General features: G+C 45.7%; 1 protein-coding gene and 1 long non-coding RNA gene across 9 annotated transcripts in view; one reads left to right on the forward strand and one right to left on the reverse strand.

The window, feature by feature from the left end:
• Positions 1-24512, forward strand: part of USP40 (ubiquitin specific peptidase 40) — an 88716-nt gene that overhangs the window by 62200 nt on the left and 2004 nt on the right. For 4 of the 8 annotated variants that reach the window (XM_081796325.1, XM_060624230.3, XM_081796326.1 and 1 more), the window contains 10 exons: positions 2501-2537; positions 4094-4158; positions 6177-6251; positions 8670-8796; positions 10799-10893; positions 12441-12556; positions 17008-17073; positions 19260-19470; positions 19611-19706; positions 23262-23356. In XM_081796325.1, the coding sequence (XP_081652451.1) occupies positions 2501-2537; positions 4094-4158; positions 6177-6251; positions 8670-8796; positions 10799-10893; positions 12441-12556; positions 17008-17073; positions 19260-19470; positions 19611-19706; positions 23262-23356 (983 nt within the window). Of the gene's footprint in view, positions 1-2500; positions 2538-4093; positions 4159-6176; positions 6252-8669; positions 8797-10796; positions 10894-10988; positions 11029-12440; positions 12557-12888; positions 13704-17007; positions 17074-19259; positions 19471-19610; positions 19707-23261; positions 23357-24512 lie in introns of those variants that run through there. The other 4 variants (XR_014138036.1, XR_014138037.1, XM_081796328.1 and 1 more) reach the window with 4 other exon arrangements.
• Positions 8718-23268, reverse strand: LOC132672319 (uncharacterized). The gene is made up of 4 exons (XR_009607472.3): positions 22559-23268; positions 16835-22456; positions 9162-9270; positions 8718-8827 (listed from the first exon to the last, which is right to left on the reverse strand). It is a non-coding gene; the product is annotated as an uncharacterized LOC132672319 (long non-coding RNA).

Genomic DNA, 24512 nt, shown 5'->3' on the forward strand with positions numbered 1-24512 from the left:
AGCTTTTTGGTTCTTTTTAACTTCAAAGAAAAGAAACCACAGAACTTTCCAAAGTAGCGATGTGATGTGCGTATCTTTCCGCTCTCTTGAACCTGCTGCAGGCAGACTCCTACCCTCTGTGTTGCTGTGCCCGGGGAGCGGTTCTCACTTGTCATCTTCCTACTCTCCATGGCGTTTGACACGATTGATGCCTCTCTGTTCCTGTTTTTTCTTTAACGTTTGTTTATTCTGAGAGCACGAGCAGGGGAAGGACAGAGAGAGATTCCCAAGTAGGCTCTATGCTCAGCATAGAGCCCGGTGTGGGGCTCGATTTCACAAACCTTGAGACCGTGACCTGAGCTGAAATCAAGAGTCGGACACTTAACTGACTGAGCCCCCCAGGCGCCCCAGTGACTCTGTTCCTTGAAACACTTTGGTCACTTGCCTCAAGAGACCACAACTCGTCAGAATTTCCTTCGCCTCATAGGCCTACCCCTTCACAGTTTGCTTTATGCTCTTTTTCCCCCTCGTCAGCACCCCAGCGCTCAGTTCCTAGACTGGACCTCGCCCCAGAGCTCCATGCTTGGGTATCCAGCTGCTGCCTGCTTGTCTGATTGTCATCCCAGATCACCACACCCCTGCTCTGTACACCTGTCCTCTCACCTGTCTCCGGGCCTCACTCACCCTTCCAGCTTCTGTCGGTTGATGGTAGCGACTCCATTTTTCTACTTGTTTGCGCCAAAACACCTTGGAGTCGTCCTTGATTCTTTTCTTTATTTCACATCCGGGTCTTGAGGAAGTCTTTTTGGTTCTACCATCAAAATTTATCTAGGATCTGGCTACATCTCATTCCTTCCACTGCCACACCTTGGTCAGCTCTCATCTGGATTATTCCAACCGCTTCCTGATGGATCTTTGTCTTTCCAGCCTTGCATTTCCCAGGGTCTGTTCCTACAGAGGAGTTGAGTGATCCCTTTACTGTACTCAAAGCCCTTCTGTGCTTCCCTGTCTCATTCAGAGCCACGGCCAGAGGCCCTGAGTGTTCGCTCTGCTCAGCCACATTGGCCTCCATGCTGTTCCCCAACACGGCCTTTACATCGGCCATTCCCCTCCTTAGAACACAGCTAAGGTGGATGTCTAGCTGTTTGTGTTTTTGTTTGTTTGGTGGTTTTTGTTTTGTTTTGGTTTTTTTTTTTTTTTTTCTTTTTGAGTGTGCACACAGCACACATGGGTTGGGGAGAGGCAGAGAGAGAGGGAGAGAGACTAGCAGGCAAGCCGCACGCTCAGGGTGCAGGGTCGTGGGATCGTGACCTGAGCTGAAATCAAGACTCCGAGCCCCCAGGCGTCCCTGTTTGTGTTTCTTAAATAATGCCTGTTGTGAAGACCGCAGTTTGCTTTGCAGCTTCGCCCCATTCCCTGTGTGTTAATGTGATGTGTTCTCATTGTTCTCCTTTTCTAAACAGTCTTTGTTATTTTTAGTCCTACAACTACTCGGGGACTCCCTGGGGGCGGGTTGGGCAGTGCTAAAGATCCTCCTTGGTCACCAGCCTGTGCTAGTCCCTCAGAAGTCACCATTGTCTTGGGAAGGTGTGATCTGACCACACCCGTGAATGTGTGTCCTTCCAGACTTTGGACATGCGCGGACCAACATGGGGAGGTGTGTGTGTGTGTGTGTATGTACAGACGAGGGGCTGGGCTTCTTCGCATGGTTTCTTTTACATCATAAATGGGATCACGCTGCATGTATTATACTAGAATTTTCACTTCAGATATTTTAAAGATCTTTTAAGACCAGTGCATATAAATCTCCTGTATCCTTTTAGCTGTTTTAAGACCTCTTATAGCTTATTTAAATGTTCCCCTGTTAATGGATATTTTGATCCTTTGCTCTTTTTTTTATTCCTTATTCTTCCTTCCACTCTGGTGTAGTATAAATCACGTTTTATCTACTCTTTTGTTCTCAGTTAATTTGAGAATTTTTTTTTTCCGTCAGGAAGTTGGGAGTTTCTATTTTTTATTATTATTTAAACTCGTGTTAATCACATCTCGCTTATTGCGTTGTGCTGTGGGGTCGCCACCTGCACAGATCTTTCTCTGTGAGTTTATAGGTGACCAGTGGTATTTCTTGAGTGCTACATGAAGACTAATCTCTCTTTGTAAGATTCAGTTCAGTGTGTATCTGTGAAATCAGTCTAATCCTATCCAGTCAAAACCGTGGTGTTGGTCCTCACAAGCAGAAGAAGGTCACACTCTAGACCTGGGTGCATCTAAGTCTCAGATGCAAACACCAGGAACTTGTTTTTCCCTCCTGGGTTTGCTCCAGCTCTTAGGAAGCAGAGCTTGCTTAAATCCTCTCCGTGGCTATGTACATCCTGATCTCTTCGGGAATTATTAAATGTAATACAAATAGGCGCAGGGTCCAAAAGGGGTATCTCTCACAGTACTGTAACTCAAAAACAGAAAACTAATGAACATGGTTTTTCTATGTGTGTCTGTGTGTGTGTGTGTTTTTTTTAAACAGTGTTTAAAGCTCATGCTGGAGAAGTCTGGCCTACCAGGTAAGTTACGGACCACGATGATGCAGTCTTATCTATATCCTTAGAATAAATTATCTGCAAGCCTAATGAAAGCTTTTCAGACATTTTTGGGCCAGGTCTGTTACACTTGACACCTCTGTGGTACATAGTGAAGTCTACTGGTTCATATTTGCAAGCTCGAAGAAGTCTGGCTGTGGGTTAGCAGACACTGGCACAGAGACGAAGTTAGGATTTATGCCCTCCAGAATTACCCAGGCTGTTCACTGATGGGTTTTTTTTTTCTTTTTAATGTCATGGATTCAGAATTTCAGCGCATTGTGCTTCATGCCAGGATTTTTGTGCTAGAGACTAGGGAATGTAATACAAATGAAGAAAATAAATCTTTGAAGTAGGTACCTGGGTGGAATCACGCGAGCCAGCTCACAGGGGCATCACGCAGCTCTTAGAGCATTTGTGGTCCTCAGACTTCACCGGAGGGTAACCTGTGGTTCCGGTAGCCGGGAGGGAAGCTGACGGGCCTGCACAAGGGGCCCTGTCCTCAGAGCTTACACTCCGGTGCGGGAACAGTGCCCGTTCCCGTCTCACAGGTGACAGACAGAGGCTGAGACTGGCTGCAGGGTTTACTCAGAGTCACATGGCAAGTAGCTGGGCCTCTCTGCCCACAGAACCTGAGTTCTTCCTTCTGGGTTATGCTTGGAAGTATTGGTGTTCACTTTCAGCTTCCTGGTGGTGTCTGCTTGTTTTTAAAACACACTTAGATCAAGTTAAATATTGCTGTAATTCTTACTGTATTTAAAACTAGAACTAATGGCAGGAGAGGGTCTGCAAAGAACAGTATTGTAAGGACTCAAACCTGTGGCCTGTGCAGGTGAAGTAGGAGATCCAGGTTTCCTCCTTTGGCTGCAGCTTCTCCGGGTGGGTGGCGTGGCTCACTCTTCACAAGACATGGCTGGTGCGTTTGTTTGTTTTTTCATGACCAGGATTTCCAGCTCTTGCTCTATTCAGCTTCCCTCTCCTCCTCAAAGAATTTCCCATTTCATCTCAATATAGGAAGCATATCGAGAGCCAGTAATCTAATTAAAGAATATTTTACATTTTTAAGTGTTCGTTTACAACAACTTCATTAAAATGCTATTTCAAAAACACTTTTTTTGTTAGATTAACTGATAACTGGATGGGAATAGTTTGTGCATGTTATCAGTTGCTAAGAGATACGAGCATATACTTTCAACCAAGACCATGAAATAAAACAACTTCATAATGATTTTAGAAGAGATTCTGTACTTGGGTATACGTGTACATATATGTGTACTTGTGTGTGATGGGTGTGGACATGTAAATAATACAGGTATAATGTAAATATTGTGTGATCATAGCAAGCGTTATTTCTGTTCACAAGTATGCAGATCTTAGTGGGATGGAGAGCAATCATGGCTGGAAGAGATCATTTACTTTAAAAGTTAGTAGTTATTAGACCAAATCTCATTTGATACTCATTTATCCAAAAGGGACATCATTGACAAACTCTTAAAATATACTCATCATTTTTTTTCATACTGATTTTGATTCCTTCACAGGAGACACATGGCATTTACGGAAAATGGATTGGTGCTATGAAGCGGGAGAGCCTTTATGTGAAGAAGTAAGACTATTTCTACACATTTTGTTCTTTAAAATGGTTGTTTATTTTGTGTTTCATGCAGGACAGCTACCCCCCTCATGAATACATTCGAGAGAAAACTTTAATCTTTTTTTTTAGGACACAAAAATCTGTACCTGGGTCTACTTTTACTTCTTTACTGTGGGCTTTTGAGACAGAGGGAAAATCTCAGCCCCGTGGGAATGTTTCTAACAGCTGTGTTAGTCCTCTTTTGACTTCAGAGAGTATGTCCCTAGAAATAATAGTTCCCCATTGAGAGACAGAGAACTTCAGAGAACAGAAAACATGTGAGCCGGTGAAAGAATGTGAAGCTACACTCTGAATTTGGAAACCTGAATTTTTTTTTTTTTTTTTTTTTTTTTTTTAATTTTTTTTTTTCAACGTTTTTTATTCATTTTTGGGACAGAGAGAGACAGAGCATGAACGGGGGAGGGGCAGAGAGAGAGGGAGACACAGAACTGGAAGCAGGCTCCAGGCTCTGAGCCATCAGCCCAGAGCCCGACGCGGGGCTCGAACTCACGGACCGCGAGATCGTGACCTGGCTGAAGTCGGACGCTTAACCGACTGCGCCACCCAGGCGCCCCGGAAACCTGAATATTTTAATCTCCGTTTCTCTGAACGTTAACGATGGCAGAATTCATCTTCCCAGCCGGTCACTTAGGCTTTGATCAAAACTGCATCTCAGGATCCATCCAGACTCTTCTGGTAGCCTTAGAAACAGTGTTATCACAGGCTAGTTGGAAACTGGTCAACCGTCTTCTTGCTGATTCAGGTAGCATCAACCATGGCTCTAAGGAGCCCCAAGATGAAGCTCTGTGAGAAAGCTTAGGCATTTGTGACCAGCCACTCTTCCCGCAGTCTGCCTCTGCGTGCTCTCTGTTCAGTAACAGGTGGTGGCATTGAACATCATCAGAAGGTTGACTCAAGCAGGTGGACTGGGGCCCTCCCACTGGAATACTCTTCGCTGTGCAGGGCTGAGCGAGTCTGCACAGAGAGGCCCCTTTGAGTCTTGGCCAGGAATCTGACTGCCCAGAGTAAGAAGTGGACCTCAGAGAATCTTGGGGACACACGGTTCGGATGTCAGAGAGCGTATCTGGTCATGTGGTCTCTGCATTTTCTTCTCTGTTAATTCCCACATCGGTATCGGTTCGTCTAAAAGCCATCTCCGTGTCCTCATGACTGGCTCCTCCTCCCAGACCTGCTGTTTCCCAGCCTGGTGTCTTCAGCCCACAGTGGCGCCTCCCCTGCTTACCTGCCTCCTTCGTATTTGGTCTTGGCCTCCGGAGACCTCTCAACTCCTCCACTCCTTCCTGATTCTTCCCACCACTGGCTGCCTGGGCCAAGTTTTTTTCTTCTTTTTTGGCCTCTTACCTAAATTACACCAACCGGCTTCCCCAAGTCAGGTGTTCCCCACTTCAGTATGTCGTTCTGTGGCAGCCAGACTGGTCTTTAAACACCCTTCTCAGAAAACTTGAGTGCCTTTTTTCAAAGCACCTAAAAACTCCTTTATTTCTAGTTCACAGCCCTTCCACCTGTGACACCCCCCCCCCCCCCCCCCCCCCGCCCTCCGATCAGTTCCCTCTCCAACTGACACTCTAGTCGGCCCATCTCTCAGCTCTTCTTGGATTCTTGACATAACCTCTACCGTAACCCTTTTCTTCTCAGGAGAATCCCTTCTCTCGTTTCCTCCAGCTTTTTCCAAATCAAACCCATCCTTTAGGCTTAACTAGAATTTCATCCTGTGTAGCTCAGGCTCTCATCCTTTCTCATTCTGTCCACTTCCTCCTCCCCTAATCTTTTATGATACTACGGTTCATACCCGATAATTTAATACGTAATGATGTGCTGTTTTACAGCCTCCGTTTATTTCCTGTCTTCCCCCATAGCTGCCTTACTGTTTCTTTCTTTCTTGAATGGGTAGTAGAGGCATCTGGTGCAAAGAAAAGAACCTAATCTCTGTTTGTTGCTGTCAGAACTGATAAAGGAATTTCTTTCCCCAGGACGCATCCCTGAAAGAACTCACGATATGTTCTGGAGATACCTTGCTTTTAATTGAAGGGAAACTTCCTCTTCCGGTAAGATTTCGCTTCTGAATTGACATTTTATAAATCACAGTTACTGCTTTCAGATTACAAAGATGGTATATTCTCATTGTGGGGAAATGCGACCCATCACGAAGAGAATGATGAGATTTGGAGTAAGTTCTCTGATCAGACAGCTGCCAGATTCTACATCTTTATAGGTTTCCCTCTTATAAAACCAGTTTGTATACGATGTTATTTCCTACTTCTCATATTTCATTTTTTAACCTGACTACAAAATCCAAAAATAATCATCATAGTCAGTGTATGCCTTACCATGGTTTAATTCATATATATTCCCATTTTAAATTTGTTAATACTTAAATACAAATCCTGCTTAAAATTGTTCCAGAGTCAAAATCAGCAAGTCAGAAGGTATGAACTTTTACAGACCAGACACTGTCTGTATCTTGCCACGTTGCTTTCCCAGAAAGCTGCACCACATTGACATCCCTAATCAGCCACATCTGAGAGCTCTTAAATAAACACTGCATGTTACCACTTTTTTTTTTTTTTAATGTTAGTGCAAGCAGAGGGGCAGAGAGAGGAGGACAGAGAATCTGAGGCAGGCTCTGCACTGACAGCAGCGAGCCCCAGGTGGGCCTTGAACTCACAAACCGTGAGATCGTGACCTGAGCCAAAGTCAGATGCTCAACTGACTGAGCCACCCAGGTGCCCCCGTATTACCGCTTTTTAAGACCATTATTTATTTGGTTATTTAAATGTGGACACATGTAAAGGCAAAAGTTAAAAAAAAATGATCCCAGATTCCAGCACTGAGATAACCATTTGGTTATGATTAGAAAATTCAAATACCATGGAAGGCCATAAAATGAAAAAGGTTTTCCCATATTTTTCTCCCCAGAGAGAGAATGAATTTACTTTCCCTTGCATATCCTTCCAAGAAAAAACTGATGCCTGTTTGTATGCAGAATGGTACAGAAGGATACGTGTGTTCCCTTCTAACGTCTACGTGAAGGGGGTCGTATTCTTTGCATTGTTTTACACTTGGTTTTTGTTTTTATTCACTTACTGTATCTTGAGGATCTCATATCAGCACACACCTTATTCTTCTGCATCACTTCTTAGAATTCTGTTTTATTCCATGACCTTTAAAGTGAACTTTTTAATGGGTAATATTCATAATACAAAATTTAAAGTGTATAAAAAGCAGGGCCAGGAAAAGTAAGCATCCCTCCTGCCCTCCAGCTGCTCAGTGCCCCCCCTCTGTAGGCAACCAGTTTCCACTGTATCCTTCCAGAAGTATATACTGTTTAATGCACACATATGCACACACGTGTGTATGTGTACATACGTAGCACATACATACATACATGTTTGTGTACATGCATGTTTTTCTTTACCCAAAAGATCATGTGCAATTTTTTCTGTACCTCCCTTTCTTCATGAATATTTTATCTCCATATATATGTTACGTTAGTATACATACAGCTATTTCATTGTTTGATGGCTATGTAATATAGTCCATTGTGTGGAGGTACCGTGGTTTATCCAACCAGTCTCTTTTCAAGGATTTAGGTGGTTTCCAGTCTCTTGTTGATACAAATAACACTGCAAAAAATATCGCATATGTGCCATTTGCACGCATGTATCTACGGGATAAGTTCCTAGAACTGAAATCACTTTGTCAAAGGTTATGGCCTACCATAATGTAACCAGTTTGTGGTTTTTGCCACCGTAAACAGTTTGCATCTGTGGCTTTGTGTACGTGGGCTAATATATCAGCTTTATTTCCTGTAGTTTGTATATAGGAATCCAACTTAGAGCAGTAGGTTCTTCCTTCTTTATAAAGTTCCTTTAGGAATTTTAATGAGTGAAAACTGCTTCTAACAGGTGCATTGTACTAGTGGAGCTCTTACAATGCCTGAAAATATTTGTACAGTTTATTCTGTTAAATATTTTGTTATCTTGTTTATACTTGTCATTTATTGTGGTAAGATACTACAAGTAAGTGTATCTACTAAGATACTTCTAAGCAAAGAACACTGGGTCCCAGTCATCCATCCCAAAGACTAATTTTTTTATGACTTTAAACTTTTTTTTTTTTTTGGGAGAGAGCAGGAGAGGGGCAAGGAAGAGAGAGAATTCCAAGCAGGCTCTGCACTGATGGCACAGAGCCTGACGCAGGGCCCGATCTCACAAACCACAAGATCACGACCTGAGCCTAAATCAAGAGTCGGGTGCTTAACCAACTGAGCCACCCAGGAGCCCCGATCTTAAACTTTTGATTGTAAAAACAATAAACAGATGTAGCGTATGGCAGTTAGTAATCTAAAAAGAAAAGTAATACATTCAGGAACGTTTTCTGTTATCAAGATATTTCTCTCTGTGGAAGTAGAAATTCACTCCATGCATGTACGTCACAGAAGTTAGAAATGCTCCATTCTTCAGGGTTTCCTGAAGGTGCCCATCTGGTGGTACCAGCCTGGGGGTCCCTCCGGTCATTGGAAGAGTCATCAGGACCAGGTGGACGGTACCCCTTCTCCAAGTGGGGTCTGGACAGCTACTTCCACCCAAGGTGAGAACAGAACAGTGGCAGCCAGTGTGTCCTAAAGAAAAGTAAAGTGACAAAGGAAGTATGTCTTCAGCGTAAGGCTGAAAATCGAAACCTGTTTATTCCATAACTCATGCCACGATAACACTGTCCTATTTTCCTACAGTGCTTTGTCACCCCTATAAAGTGCCGGCTCTTATTATCCTTATTAATCAGTGTATCAGATGTTTTCACCCCACAAGATCCTCATGACTTTAGCCCATTTATTGTAGCAGATTGGGACACTGAGTCTTTAGTCCCCGCAGGGGCTCCTCCGCGGCCCCCACGGCAGACACCACACCTGCCGGCTCCCTCCTTCCTGCCTCCCCCGCCAGGTCCCCGCCCCTCACCTCTGACTTCTGAGAAGCCCGAGTGCGAACGCTGTTTTACTCTAAGTTGTTCTCCACGGACAGAATTGAGCACGCACATCGTGATGAGCAAGAAGTCACTAGCAGAGAGCTGGAATGTGTCGTAAAAAGATTTTCACTTCATTACAGAGAAAACACAAGTTAATTTTCCTTGTAGCTAAATAAAGAATATATTTATGGTAGGACCAACTCTTTACATATTTTTTTCCTTTTGTTGTGTTTTACTTCATTATTTAGCTGTTCTAGTGCCTTGAGGTATTACACACTTAATATTTCTTTTTACCTTTTAAAGCCTCAGCACTGAAATGAACACAGATGAGTCACGTTGTTGTCTCCTTACTCTGAAGTCAGGATTATACGTAACGAGCAATAAAATACTTCATGTTGAATTACCTCTGAAATTGGCATTAAGTTTTTTTGTTTGTTTGGGTTATATTACATACGCACTAATTCTAAAAATGCTTTGGTGGTAGAATATTAATTACATAGAGAATTGGATACAAACTTAAAAAGCAGTGTCTTTCTCCATGAAAGTAAAGAAAAAAGTTTTTTTTTTTGAATGTTTATTTTTGAGAGAGATGGAATACGAGTGGGGGAGGGGCAGAGGGGGGCGGGGGGCCAGAATCTGAAGCAGGCTCCAGAGTGCGAGCTGTCAGCACAGCACCCAACTCAGGGCTCGAACTCCGGAACCGTGACATCATGATCTGAGCCGGTCAGATGCTCAACCACCCAGGCGCCCCCAAAATAGTTCATTTTTTGATAGTCCTTCTATATCACAATATATGGGAAATATGTTTTCGTTCCTGAGAGTTTCCTAAAAGTATCTTCTGGTGGCATCAGCTCGTGGTGTACTTAAGACAGAAGAACCACTCACAAAGAGCTTTTTTACTTCATTTACTTAATCTGATATCTTACTGTGTATCAGCACTGTGCCCAGCAATCAACAAAGCAAAAATGAGTTTTAAATTTAGTTACCAATTTTTATGTCTAGAGTTTTAGATAAGAGAACATTTTGGTTTTGCCTTTTTAAAACAAATGTAGAAAGTCCTTCTTACTGTCAAGGAAATTTTAGTCAGTAGACATTTACTGGCCATTTACTATGTGGCGTCCACCAATCCCAGACACTGGAAAGACCGACAGGATAGATGGAGAATGCCTGCCCTCTGTGGAAAATGACCATTGTCTTGGGGAGACAGAGTAGGAAAGCCATACACACAAGAAAACAGACAAAACGTGTTGGGGTAAGTGTTACGAGAGAAACAAGAAGGTAAAATAGTAAGGGCTGAGGATCCTACCAGTAAAGTTCTCTCTGAGGAAGGAGAAAATGTGGAGAAGAATATTCTAGGTGGACATCACAAGCGTGAGACTCCTCAAACCCACTGCAGTGAGAGAACCGTGGCATTGTGCCCACAGCATCCTCCCTCCCTGCCAGTGTACCAGGCGTGGCCTCCTCCCTTCCCAAGTCCCCAGGGACCCAATTGGAGGAACTCGGATTCGTAGTTTCTCAAATGGAGCTATACTAACCCTGTTTGTAATATCAAAACATGGCGTGTATTTCAGAAACAGGAAGCGAACACACGGCAAAGCTCCTCTCTAACCTCCAGCTCTGTCCCTCGTAGGCGCTCCAGGTGACCTGTATGCAGAGGCTTCCCTCTGCCACGTGGGGGACCTCGAGATCTCAGAAGAGGCCACCTTGCTGGAGCTGAAGTCCCAGGTCAGACTTGCTCCCGTGGCGCACGTTAGTGGTGGCGTGGCTTCTTCCAGTGAGATATTAATATCTTCTTCTATTTCCTTTTGCCTCACTTACAGTCTGTTCTGATATGGCATGTGTTATATGCCATGTTCAGTGGTAAGTACCCAACAGGCGACTCACGCATATGGCTCAGACGGCCCCTGGTGTTTGTTTCTGCCACTGGCCTTGTGCCTTTCATTTCCCCCCACTCTGACAGGCATGCTGTGTGCTTTCATTTCAATTTGTCCTCAGTGACTTGCAGCTTATGTTCATTTTGATGTCTGTAAGGAAACATGATTTATTGAAACATCTGTAAAGCATTCACTTTACCCCTTTATTTACATTGTTTTTGTATCATCGTGATCCATGTGTTAAATGTTGTCCGTTGAAAGACGTGTTATCCGTCTCCCAGGTCCAGACATCAGCTTTACGGTAGGGGGTCAAACTGGATACTGTATCATTTTCTTCTGTATTAACATTAGTAGAGAAAGGGCATTCGGTCCAAATGGAAAGGCTGGATTGAAAACAACACAAAATGCTTAAGAAGCATCTTACTGTTACTGGGCATCCCTTTCTCTTAAAAAAAAAATCGGGGTGTCCAATTGAGTATCAGTGGCTGATCTTGACTTTCCTGTTGTGTCCTCGGCGTATGAAATAACCTTCCTCAGAAGCAGCAAATGGTCTTATTCCCATGAGGGACAGGAGGGGAGACTTTTTTGTCTTATATTGGATTGAGAGATCCAAAATTGCTGTTTTTAGATAAAAAATGAATACTGGCCATTTTTTATTTTTTTTTTAATTTTTTTTTTAACGTTTATTTATTTTTGAGACAGAGAGAGAGAGCATGAACGGGGGAGGGTCAGAGAGAGGGAGACACAGAATCTGAAACAGGCTCCGGGCTCTGAGCTGTCAGCACAGGGGCCCGATGCGGGGCTCGAACTCACGGACCGCGAGATCGTGACCTGAGCGAAAGTCGGCGCTCAACCGACGGAGCCACCCAGGCGCCCCAATACTGGCCATTTTATATACTACAACCTAAATCTATAAATAATTCTCAGCCCCTGCAAAATTAGTGCAGAAGTTGAGGCCTACCAGTTGCATCCAAAGATTCCGAAACATTTCAAATTCAAGTTCTTTCACTGACTGAGGAAACTCTGAAGAACTACGTTAACGGTAAAGAAAGCGGATGATGAACCCCTTGCTTTCATTGGAGCTCTTGTGAGTTATACTCGTAGAAATTAATTTCTAAGTTTCATTTTCTAAAACATGATTTAGAAGGAGCTTATGGCTCAATAGAAAATTCACTTATCCCACAAGCTGGTTTTCCTAGAGAGGAATACAACAGTAACTGGACTGATTTCATTCAAGCGATATCCCTGAGATTTTTTTTTTTTTGATAGATTTTATCATTATGCGAGATACTCTTTCCCTCAGATGACATTGTGTAGGGCTTCAGTTTCGTCCAAAACAATACATGTTGCGGGAGTGCTTTTTCACACCATTGGAGAAACGTCTTGTTTCTTTTCTAGGCCATGACCTTGTCCTCCTCTGATTTCGTCATCCCGTCCCCAGCCTTCCTTAGAGCCTGGACCTTGGAAAGTAAGCGCCCCGGCAGGCTTTTACGGACCAACCTGCAGCAACTCAAGTAGGTTCCCCCTCGATACTCTGTCTTCCGTTTCCTCCACCGCTGTGGTACCAGGTGGTGAGAGGCCGGGGGAGAAGGCAGGTAGCCTGTTGTCAGGTAGACGCTTTGAAGCAGAAACTCTGGGCCTTTAGTTTGCCACATTAAGCATAAATGTAGCTTTGTGTGTTTTTACTGTGCTTCAGCTACCGTGAACAGAATTTTGAGGTTTTTTTCAAGCTTTATTGAGATATAATTGACATGTTAGCACTGTGTAAATTTAGAATGATTGCCACCATAGCGTTAGCAAACACCTGCATCGCATCACATAATTACCATTTCTTTTTCATGGTAAGAACATTCAAGATCTGCTCTCCTAGCAACTTTCAAATATGGGATACAGCACGGTGAACGGGAAGAGCTGGGCTGTACGTTAGAACCTCAGAACTCACTTGTCTTCCTCCCGGACGTTTGGACTCTGTGATCAGCATCTCCTCTTTTCCTGCAGCCCTAGAAACCGTCACGTACTCTCTGTTCCTAGGAGTCCGGCCTTTTCAGATTCCACATATTTGTGAGATCGCACAGGATTTATCTTTCTCTGTCTCACTCACTCCACGATACTCGCATAATGGCCTCAAGGTCCATCCATGTTGTCACAGACGATAGGCTGTCCTTCTTTCTCATGGCCGAATGATAGTCTGTCGCTTACACGTATAGACACCACGTCATTGTCTGTGATGGACACTTAGGTGTCTCCAAATCCTGGCTGTTGTGAATAATGCTGCTGTGAATAGTACCTGTTGGAGATTTTGTTTTCATTTCCGTGCATACCCAGAAGTGCTAGGTCATATTGGCAATTCTACTTTTAATTTTTTGAGGAACCTCCAGAAGACTGGCTTCACCAATTTACATTCCCACCAACAGTGCACAGGGCTCCCTTTTCTCCACACCCTCGCCAGCACTTATCTCGTCTTCCTGATGCTGGTGGGAGGTGGCATCTCAGGGTGGTTGCGATTTGCATTTCCTTGATGAGGAGTGATGTTCACCTTTTCACATGCCTTTTGGCCACCTGTAGATCTTCTTCAGGAAAGTGTCTATTCGGTTCCTCTGCCCATTTTTTTACTGGACTGTTTCAGAGGTTTCTTGCTTTTGAGCTTTCTGGGTTCTTTCTTAACCCTTTATCACATAGATGATTTGCAGGTATTTTCACCCATTTCATAGGTGGCTTTTTCATTGACTGATGGTTTCCTTTGCTGTGCAAAAGCTTTTTAATTTGATGCAGTCAGTCCCACTTATTTTTGCTTTTCTTGGCTTTTCCTTTTGGTATCAGTACCAAATCCAAAAAAGTCATCGCCAAGGCCAATGTCAGGGAGCCTACCGCCTGTGTTTTCTTCTAGGAGTTTTGTGGTTTGTGGCCTTTCATTCAAGTCTTTAATTCATTTTGAGTTGCTTTTTTTTAAATACACCATATTAGAGCACTTGTCTCTGAAAATATCACAAATAAAAGATTTTTTTTTCTTGTTTCAGCAAATTAGAAGTAGGGGGAAATTTCTACACAGTAGCTGCTATGAGCCTGATTTCTTTCTTCCAATTTTTTTTCTTTTTTTTTTTCATTCTTTTTTTTTCTTCTTTGTCATGGAAGTAGCAACATCAGGACGAGAACACTTACATGCATACATAGGCTGTATTTTACAGAGACACAACAAAAGCGTTTGCGATAGATAGAGTGTTGCAAACGCCACATCTCTTTCCTTTATCTCATGTTCGGTTTTGATTGAAACACATTTCCTTACAACGCTTAAATATACAAAGAGTAAGTAGAATGTTGTTAAGGTAAAACACAGGGTACAGACTCTGGCCAGTGCCCTGCTAATTGTTAATGAGAGTAGAAAGCAGATTTGAATTCTCCTCTTAATTCTCTTAATTAGCTTCATTAGTCATTTCCCTCCTCCCATGCTCCCCCCACCCAAGATGTGCCCCCCGTGGATCTTTCTTTCATTTTCTCTACAGTCTCTCCATCAGCCCAGGTTCGTGGGGTGCTTAATGTTCGTATGCAGTCATTTTAATACACCGGTAATGTAGGAAGGGCAGTCAGGTCTGACGGAGGTGCGGTGGCGTGGAGCTGGCACTGGGGCTACCAAAGCGACTGTCTACTGAAGACAACGCGGGGTCCACTGTGACGAACGCGGTCGGAACGCATCTGGCGTTACTCTGACCTTCCAGCATCCCGGGTCTGGCAGTAGTGGATGGCACTGAAGTGAACGTAAATGGCCACCGATGAGAGTTGTGGGTCTATCACGCCCACAAAATAAACTGCCACTGATGTAGTGAAACCGATCTCTTGGGACCACGGAAGACACTGAGATGATATGCATCGCCTCAGGCCCAGTTTGCGTGCAGGAATCGACTGTCCTTAAGCGCTGCAGGCTCTGCTGTTCCCAGATCACCGGCCATAGTCACTTGGGCACGGGACCACACCGCCCTCGGTGTAACAGGACAGGGCCGATGTCGCCGCGCTGCGCCCGGCCACGGGGGCACGCGAGGCTCCAGCTGTGCCGGTAGCTGTCCGTGGCACAGAGCAGACAGCGGCCCACATCTTGCCCCCACGACCTGCTTTTCCCCTCGAGGTGGCGGCAGAAAGCTAGCGAAGCTGCTCGGCTTCCAAGGAAGAGTTTTTGAGCTGATTTTTGTGCGCAGCGTAAGAGAGCAATCGGTTCCGTTCTTTTGCACGTGGCTGTCTGGTTTTCCCAACACCGTCTGTTGAAGAGACTCTCCTCTCCCCAGTGCGGAGTCTTGGCTCCTTTGTTGTAAACTCGTGGGCCGTACGTGCATGGGTTCATTGCTGAGGTCTCTGTTCTTCTCCATTGGTCTTTGTGTCTGTTTTTATGGCAAAACCATATTGTTTTGGTTACTGTAGTTTGAAATCAGGAAGGGTGATGTCTCCAGCTTTGTTCTCAAGATTGCTTTGGCTCTTTGGGATCTTTTGTGGTTCCGTACAAATTTTAGAATTGGTTTTCTGTTTCGGTGAAAAATGCCATTGAAATTGATAGAGATTGCATCGAGTCTATAGATATCTCTGGGTAATGTGGACATTTTAACAATATTCTTCCAATTCACAAACGTGGAATTTCTTTTCCACTTGTTTCTTCAGAGAGTTTCTGTCATCAGTGTCTTCAACATATCAATCTTTTGCCTCCTGGGTTAAAATCTCTTCCTGCGTATTTTATTCTTTTCAATGCTGGTAAATGGGACTGTTTTCTTAATTTGTCTTCCTGATAGTTCAGTGTTAGTGTGTAAAACATTAAATGATTTTTGTATACTGATTTTGTATCCTGAGACTTTACCAAATTCATTTAATAGTTCTTTGGTGTTTAGGGTTTCCTATATATAATATGTCTTCTGTAACTGGAGACAGTTTTACTTATTTCTTTTTGATTTGAATGCCTTTTCTACTCCGTGTTTCATTGCTCTCGGAAGGACTTCCAGGACTGTGCTGAACGAGGGCAGCGAGAGCGGGCATCTTCTTACTCCTGACGGTAGAGGAAAGGCTTGCAGACTTTACCACTCAGCATGTTAGCTGTGAGCTTGTCATATATGGCCTTAATTATGTCAAGTTGTGTTTTGTCTCTACTCATTGTGTTGAGAATATTTATCAGGAAAGGATGTAGAATTTTGGTCAAATGCTCTTTCTTCCTCTATTGAGATGATTAGATATATACCCTTAGTTTTGTTACTGTATCACATTGATTGATTTGCAGATATTGAATCACTCTTACATCCCTGCAATAAATTCTCCTTGATCATGGTGTAGGATTCTTTTAATGTACTGTTGAATTTGGTTTGCTAAGTCAGGTTTTGTATCAGGGTAAGGCTGGCCTCATAATAGAAATTTACAAGTGTTCCCTATTCTGTTTTTTGAAAGAGCTTGAAGAGGATTGGTATTAATTCTTGAAATGTTTATTAGAATTAACCAGCGTGGGGCGCTTGTGTGGCTCAGTCGGTTAAGCATCCTACTTCGGCTCAGGTCATGATGTTGCAGTTCGTGGGTTTGAGCCCTGCGGTGGGCTCTGTGCTGACAGTGTGGAGCCTACTGTGTCTCCCTCCCTCTCTCTGCTCCTCCCCAACTCATGCTTGCATGCTCTCTCTCTCTCAAAAATAAACATTAAAAAATTAAAAAAAAAAAACACACACCAGTAAAACCATCTGGTCCTGGACTTTTCTGATTCAGTTCCCTTGCTAGTAGTTGGTCTGTTCAGATTTTCTATTTAGTGCATACTAAGTCTAGTATGTTCCAAGACTTACCCATTTTTTTCCAGCCTGTCCAGTTTGTTGGCATCCATTTGTTCATAGTTGCCTCCCAAATATTGAGTGTTCTTATTTAGTATATTCTTTTGCTCAAGAGAAAACTTAGAATTTTCCCCCCAAAAATCTAAAAACTTAAATGTCACTCAATAGTATTTTGTTTCATTTATCAGAGAGTATAAACTGGGAAGGAAAACGGAGATCTGTCTAGAGCCCCTTCAGAAGGAAGAAAACTTGGGGTAAGCCATCCTATTCCATGTACATGTCTCGTCAGGTGAGTAGTTCCCTGAAAAACTTAACAATGTGATCAGCAGTGAAGGGTTTTTTCCCACTGCTCGAGTAGCATGGCAGCTTAAACCAGATTGTGTTCTGCAAATATGTCTGTATGCCTGGTGTCTGGAATTTAGAACTCAGTTTTCCATGAAAACAGTGAGTCACAAATGCATACTGACTCCGTAATGATCTCAAAGTGTAAGAAGCTGCTCATTCCCAGCTCTCACCAGTGCACTGAGATAGTGTGTTGTCAGACTGACTTAGCACAGCACCTGTCACTGCCCCCCCCACCCTACTTTTTCGTCTTCACAGTGCCTGACATATACGTACTGAATTGTGTGTTACTGGTCTCCCACTGCTGGGATGTAAGCCTTGTGAGAACACATCCTTTGTGTTTTGGTCACTGCTCTTGCCGCAGTAACACAAGTTACTGACAAGTGCGTCGTGGTCACTAATTATTGGATAAAGAAACACCCCTAAGGGGTCTGTAATCAACCTTCCTATTTCTTTTCTCATTACAAGAAAGTCTTTTAGGGGCACCTGGGTGGCTAGTCGGTTAAGTGTCCAACTCTTGGTTTCGGCTCAGGTCACGATCTCACAGTTTGTGAGTTCGAGCCCCATGTGGGGCTCTGTGCTGACAGTGTGGAGCCTGCTCAGGATTCTCTCTCTGCCCCTCCCCCGCTCACTCTCTCTCAAATAAATTAAAAAATATAAAATATTTTATAAGACCTTCTATCAGTATCATAAAATAGGTTGTTTCTATCTGATGTGATGGGAACACCATTCCTGCTGTTCGTCCTGCTGTGTAGTAACCAGGAGCCCTCCATCGACAGGACTTTCATTTAACCCCTCTGCGTTTATAAAAGTGCATCCTTTTTTTTTTTAATTTACCATTTTTTTCAACGGTTATTTTTGAGTGGGAGGGGCAGAGAGAGAGGGAGACACAGAATCCGAAGCAGGCTCCGAGCTGTCAGCACAGAGCCCAACGCGAGGCTCAAACTCACGAAATGTGAGATCACGACCTGAGCAAAGTCAGAAGCTTAACCGACTGAGCCACCCAGGCGCCCGTAACAGTACATTCTTAATACAAACCATATGACCAGGAGTAGTTCCCTGGAGGGGGATTTCTGGATCAGATGGTATGGATATTTTACACTTCTTAAAAGTTAGGGTCCTTTCCGGGTGAGTTACACCAATTGCTGTTCCCACGGGCAGTGTCTATGAGTAGTATTACTTTACTTTGCCCTCAGTTGCAAGTATTCAGTGTTGGTTTGAATGTTTGCTGAACTGATAAATGAGAAATGGTTGTCTTCTCTCATTTGCTTCAGTTCGTTGATTGCTGGTAAGACTGGGTATTTCTCAAGGGCTTGTAATTATAAGCCATTTGCATTTTGCGAGTGTGAATTCATATATTTTGTGTGATTTTATAACGGGGTCATATGAAAAAGTGGTTTGTGAGTGCTTTCTCAGTGACACTGACCCTTGGTCACATCTGTTGTAAGTGGTACATGTCCCTTTGCAGACCAGGCCGTGCACTTGCTTGGACCCCCTCCCTGGTGGCTCCCTGTCCTTGACCAGCCCCCAGAGTCCCACACCCCCCCACCCCCAGCACCCTCCCCGTGCCACTGCCCCCAGTTGTTCCCCCATCATGTCACCCCTTCTTTTGGTGAAAGCACCCACACAACAGAAACGTGTCACTTAAAATCCCACATGGTCTCAGCACCCTAAACGCCCAGCAGTTGTGCCCGCTTCTCCCCTCCCCACCTTCCAGCTGGAACCCCATGTCCCGTACCACCCCACACGCCCAGCTCCTCCCATCCTTCTGCGTTTGTCTCCCTGGGCCCCTCTTCCCCACGCCAAGCCTTTGCTCGCTTCTCCCTGGCTGCCCCGCAGCAGCTCAGCCTTCGGGCACCTGTTCCATAGCTCTGTCTGGCGACCTTGGCACACTGGCCCAGCCCAGCCCGGCCTGGCGTGGGAGCTTCGCCCCGCTCGGGGCCGGATCAGCACCGAAGGAAGTCAGAGTAGGGAAGAGTATTAGAGGGTCTTGGGAAAAACCAGGAGAGTGGGAGGGGAGGCTTCACCCGTCACGCTCCCCCATGGTTACTGCGTTCTCACTTTGCTCAGTCTGACACTCGACTGTTTTCTGGCGCAGGCCCCACGACGTGGTGCTGAGAACACAGATGCGCATCCCCGGCAAGAGGGCATACGCCCCACACGTGGACTTGGTGTGGGACACCGCCTGCGGCTGGACCGCCGGCTCCTTGAGGCAGCGCATCGCCCACTTCTGCTCTCTTCCCGTGGAGAAAATTGAAATCGCCAAGTACTTCCCCGAAAAGTTCGAGTGGCTTCCAGTCTCCAGCTGGGTAAAGTTGTGGGCCTTTCTCAGAGAGCCTGGGCCTCGCCAATGTAGTCACTAGGCCACGTGCGCTTTCCCACAGATAGGGAACTTAGTGAGAACCTGAGATTGACTTTTCTTTATTCAAGATGCTTGATTTCTCTATAGAACCAGCAAATTACCAAGAGGAAGAAGAAGAAAAAGCAAGATAATTTGCAGGGAGCACCTTATTACTTGAAAGATGGAGACACTGTTGGTATCAAGGTAAGTTACTTAACAGCAAATGTACCACTTCAGTAAAACACCAAGATCAAGTGATCTTATAGAAAAGTTGTATCAGTTCTTCAAGGCTCAGATAATCCCGTCTTCTAGAAATTGTTTCAGAGAATGGGAAGCAGAAGAGAGAAAGCCAGGCAGCTCATTATGAGGTCAATAGGACCTCAGTATCAAAACCTTAATCTGGGTTTGACTCACATGAAAAAAATGCTTTTGAAGTTGTGTCGTTCAGTGCGTTGCCATAGGTGTTCGTAGGTTCCTGTATTAGGGGAAGACCTTTCCTTCCGTTCCTACTTTGCTCCTTTTCTTTTCATCCCGAATGAGCACTGTGATTCCAAATCCCTACTGTGTCTGCACCTGTTGAATTAGCTTCACAGCTTCCCACCTCTCATCTGGTGTCCTGTTCCTACATAAGTGACAGAGCCACCTGGCTTGCCTTGGACAAACCTACTTTTCACACTATAATATTTCTAGGTTAAGAATTAGTCATTTCGATCCTTGATTTAAGAATTAACTTCCAGGTATTAAGTTGACTAGGGATTAAATTGCTGACTGATATTTTCACATCAAGGAACCGGTATTCCCTTACCCACCACTTGCATTCAGCATTGTAATAAACAGTGGGACCCTTCCCAAAGAACAGTAAATAAAGAAAAAATTGCGGGAGAAATAAAGGAAATTCTAAAAGGAAAGCATGAAACCGTTACATGCAGTTCTACAAAGGAGATTCAAGAGACTGTACAGATAAACCCTCAGATCAGGAGAGTTCAAAAGACTGCAAGGTCGGTATCCATAAAACTACAAGGTACCCGGGAATGCATCCAGCCGAAAGATTTAGAAGACCTCTCCAGAGATCACAAAAACACTGAGCAGCATTGAAGCTTCAGTTAGGCACACAGCAATATTACACCTCACAGTACAAAGACAGCGGAATGCTTCCCATGTCTGTGAAGTTAGTGCTGGTCAGTAAGAGACATAAACTCACGTGCAGGAGCACAGGGCAGAGAGCTGAGGTGTTTAAAGACCACGGTCCAGGGGCACCTGTGTGGCTCAGTTGGTTGAGTGTCCAACTTAGATCATGATCTCACGGTTCGTGAGTTTGAGCCCCGCGTCGGGCTTCGTGCTGACAGCAAGGAGCCTGGAGCCTGCTTCAGAGGCTCTGTCTTCCTCTCTCTGTCCCTCCCCCACTCATTCTCTTTCTCTCAAAAATAAACCAACAGTAGATAAGTAAATAAAAGACCACAGTCCGGGTGCTCACCTCACCAGGTACAAAGTGACAAGGGCAGGCAGGAGGGGGGCACTTGAAGCGACATTAAAAATGGATTATTCAGTAACTGGTACTGGGAAAATGGGTTATTCGTACAGGAGAAATTCTCATAAAGAGGGTCCCCAAATTTATTTGAGCTTCAGGCCCCGGAAAATCTGTATCCAGCTCTGCTCACACCAGATACATCAATATGAAAACTCAAATGTGAAAGGCAGTGATTTCCAACCTTTAGAAGATTTAAGAAATCCTTCTTAACCTAAGTCACAAGGATTTTCTCAACATAAGAAACAAAAAGCACAGACCAAAAGAAAAGGATGGATAAATCTGTACTAAAAGTAAAAATTACAGGGGCACCTGAGGGGCTCGGTCAGTTGAGCGTCTGACTCTTGAGCTGAAATCAAGTCACCATCCCAGGGTCGTGGGGTCGAGCCCCACATTGAGCTCCGCACTGAGCGTGGAGCTTGCTTGAGATTCTCTCTTTCTCTCTCTCTCTCTCTCTCTCTCTCTCTGTAAACAAAGAGTAAAACTTTTAGTTCATCAAAGGAAATGACAGTGAAAAGGCAAGCCACAAAGAGGAACAAGATCGGTCACAAGGATGATGGTCCAGAATGTGAAGGACATGTGTAAGTCAGTTACAGAAAGACAGCCCGACAGGGGAGACCGGGGCGAGGATGAACACCCCCCCCCCCCCTTGGGAGGAGACTGGCCAGGAAACAGGGCCTTTGAGGTGAAGCAGCAGCCGGCACCGCCCGCCTCCGGCAGGGGCGCACGCGGGCTGGCACCGGAGACAAGTCCACGCCGGGCAGGACGATCTTGTGCGCAGCAAACCCCGGCCATTCCTAGACACAACCTGAATCAGCTCACACACGAGTGAGGAGACGTGCGGAGGGCTCACCTCAGCATAGGTCGGAAGAACTTCAGTGATCCTCAGAAAGGGGACAGATAAAACGAAGAAAGGTATTAACGTGGTGATCTAGAACACGGCAATTAAAGTCCATAAATCAGGGCGACGTATGTTAACGCGGACAGACCTCCAGTTACTTAGGGTTGAAAACAAAGTCACAAAGTGGTCATTTACAGGAAATGTAAAGCCTTGTAAAATGCGGAGGGTCCCTGAGGGTCACAGTCCTGGGTAGTAATCGGGGCGGAGGGAGGACGGCAACAACCAGGCTCACCTCCACGGAGCACTGGCCTCTGACGGGCGGGGGGGCCAGCGGCGGAATATGAGTTTTCCTTGGAAAACAAATGTGCAAATGTGGTCAAAGGTCAGTGGTGTTAACAGCGGTCACTGAGCAGCTTTTTCATCTACGCGGCACCGTCCACGTGCATACATTCACCTCCGTTTTTCCCCGTGACCGTGGTAGGAGTAGGGGTCTCGGGACGCACGCCTGCGGTCTTGCAGGTACCGCTCTGAGGACGTGGACATCGGCCCGTTTCCTCTGTATTTCCTCTTACTTTGCAGTCAGCTTTTCTGTTTTTAAAAAGCACATCATACGCCACTTACCCGAATAAAGGTTCCTTGTGCAGCACTTACTGGAACAGAAATCGTATCGTATTTGTTACTTTTTCTCACCTGAGAGCTACTTGTAAAAGCAGCAAAACCCTCCTGCGTGTCCTCAGTATCTTAGCACGTAGCTGCCCCTCCCAAAGGCACACGATGGAGGTGGTCAGTCACACAAGACGGTGGCAGGTGGCGAGCGTCAGAATGGCCACTTTGCGCTTACACATGTTCCTGTGAGCACTGCTCAGGGTCAGAGCCGTGTGCTGTCACCCAAGTGATGTGTCCCCACGTGCTAAGCCGGGGTGGTGGGGGGGGGGGGGTGGCCAGGGCTCATGGCAAATGATGTCCACGTACGAAGCCGATGGCACGTGCCAGGAGTGGAGAGGTCTGGTCCCTCGGGAGAACGTGGGGACAGCATCTGGGGACACCGGAGAGTTAACAGACGCCCACGGTGTCACTGTGGAGGTGTGCAGGTGGCCGCTGTGACAGGATTTCTGAAACAGCTGTGCTCCTGGCCGGGGAGGACCCTGTGCCTATGTCGTCCTCTGTCGGAGCCCCTGTGCCGGCCATCAGTGGGGCTGTGTGCTCGCTCAGAGGCCGGCGCGGCATTTCCACTGCTGGCCGAGCATATTTCCAGCACCAGCATGTCTTACGTTCGTTGTTTAATTTACGTCAATTCAGATATCCTTCTGTTGATGTATTTTTTTGCATACGTCTTAAAAGTAGGCTAAGAAGAGATCCGAAAACACTGTTCCTTCGTTATTTTGAAATGTAGAATCTCCTGGTTGAGGATGATGAAGATTTCAGTACCATCAGAGATGACCTGGGAAAAGAGACACAGAAGCAGCTCGCTCTGGGAAAACAGAAAAGGTACGGCCAGTCTCTCTCACGCGGGCAGCGTCCCCTCGAAGGCCCTGATGGCAGCTCTTCCCACCTGTGCTCTTGATCGAGGCTCAGACAGGGATCCTTCTCCGCTGTCTGTGCTTGTACACGCTCCTTTGGTCACCTCCTGACAGGCTTTCCGGGAACAGGGACACAGCCCGGGTGACATGGGCAACAAGTCACTAGGAGGAAACCCTCCCCCTGCACCCTGGTCTGGTCTCCCGCCTCCTCTCTGCCACTTGCTGGGCCTTTTCCTCCAGACGCCGGCACCCTTGGGTCTCCTGGACAGATGAGCACCACTGTCACAGAGCGGCTCCAGCCTCTGCCTGCCCGCTCACTGCCCTTCATCCAGCACCTCCCTGTTCACGCCAACCCCGCGCTCTCCCCGCTCTCTCCCCACTCTGCCAATATGGACTCTCGTTCCTCTTCATGGCGCTCACCTCTCCCCCCCACCCATAAACCAGGTACACTTACCAGAATCTGCTGGCATGTTCCATCAGTATTGATACTTGAGACTCCATGTGCCTGAACAGGGCTCTCACCCCCGTATCCGTGTCACCCCCATGCAGGCCCTATCAGGGGCACCACAGTCCTCCCGATCTGCTCCCTGCTTCCAGGCTCCTGAAGTCTGAGTCCTCAGTTGGCTTTTCCCTGTTCTGATTGCTTCTTACCCGAGTTACTGCCGCAGCCTTCGACGTAACCCACCTGCCCGAGCCCCTGCTCACCTCCTACTCTTCACCTCCTACCCGTCCCCGCTTTGGGTACCGATGTGTCAGGCATGCTGCCAGGGGCACCCGGCGGGGCCGGAACAAACCACAAGGAAGAGAGGGCCAAGCGGGAGGCAGTGTCACTCTGGCACCACACCCGCAGCAGTCCACGGGGCTGGACGTTTCAGATCCTTGCGTCTGTCGATCTTAACACGTTGATTCAAAAGGTAAAGATCACTCTGCCATGAGACGTTTTCATCTGGCAGATTGGAAAAGGCCCCAAGTTTGACCCGCTGTGTGGACAACATGCAAAAGCCCATTGTCCTGACATAGGGTTGGTGAGGTGGGGGCAGGGGAGGCATAAATTAAGGTCCTCCGACTGAACAGTTTGTAAATACCTGTCCAAATTGCAAACACGCGTCCCTGTGGCCCGTCGT

The sequence above is a fragment of the Panthera onca genome, chromosome C1 (assembly GCF_046562875.1).
Source record: "Panthera onca isolate mPanOnc1 chromosome C1, mPanOnc1 haplotype 2, whole genome shotgun sequence".
In the NCBI taxonomy this organism is placed as follows: domain Eukaryota; kingdom Metazoa; phylum Chordata; class Mammalia; order Carnivora; family Felidae; genus Panthera; species Panthera onca.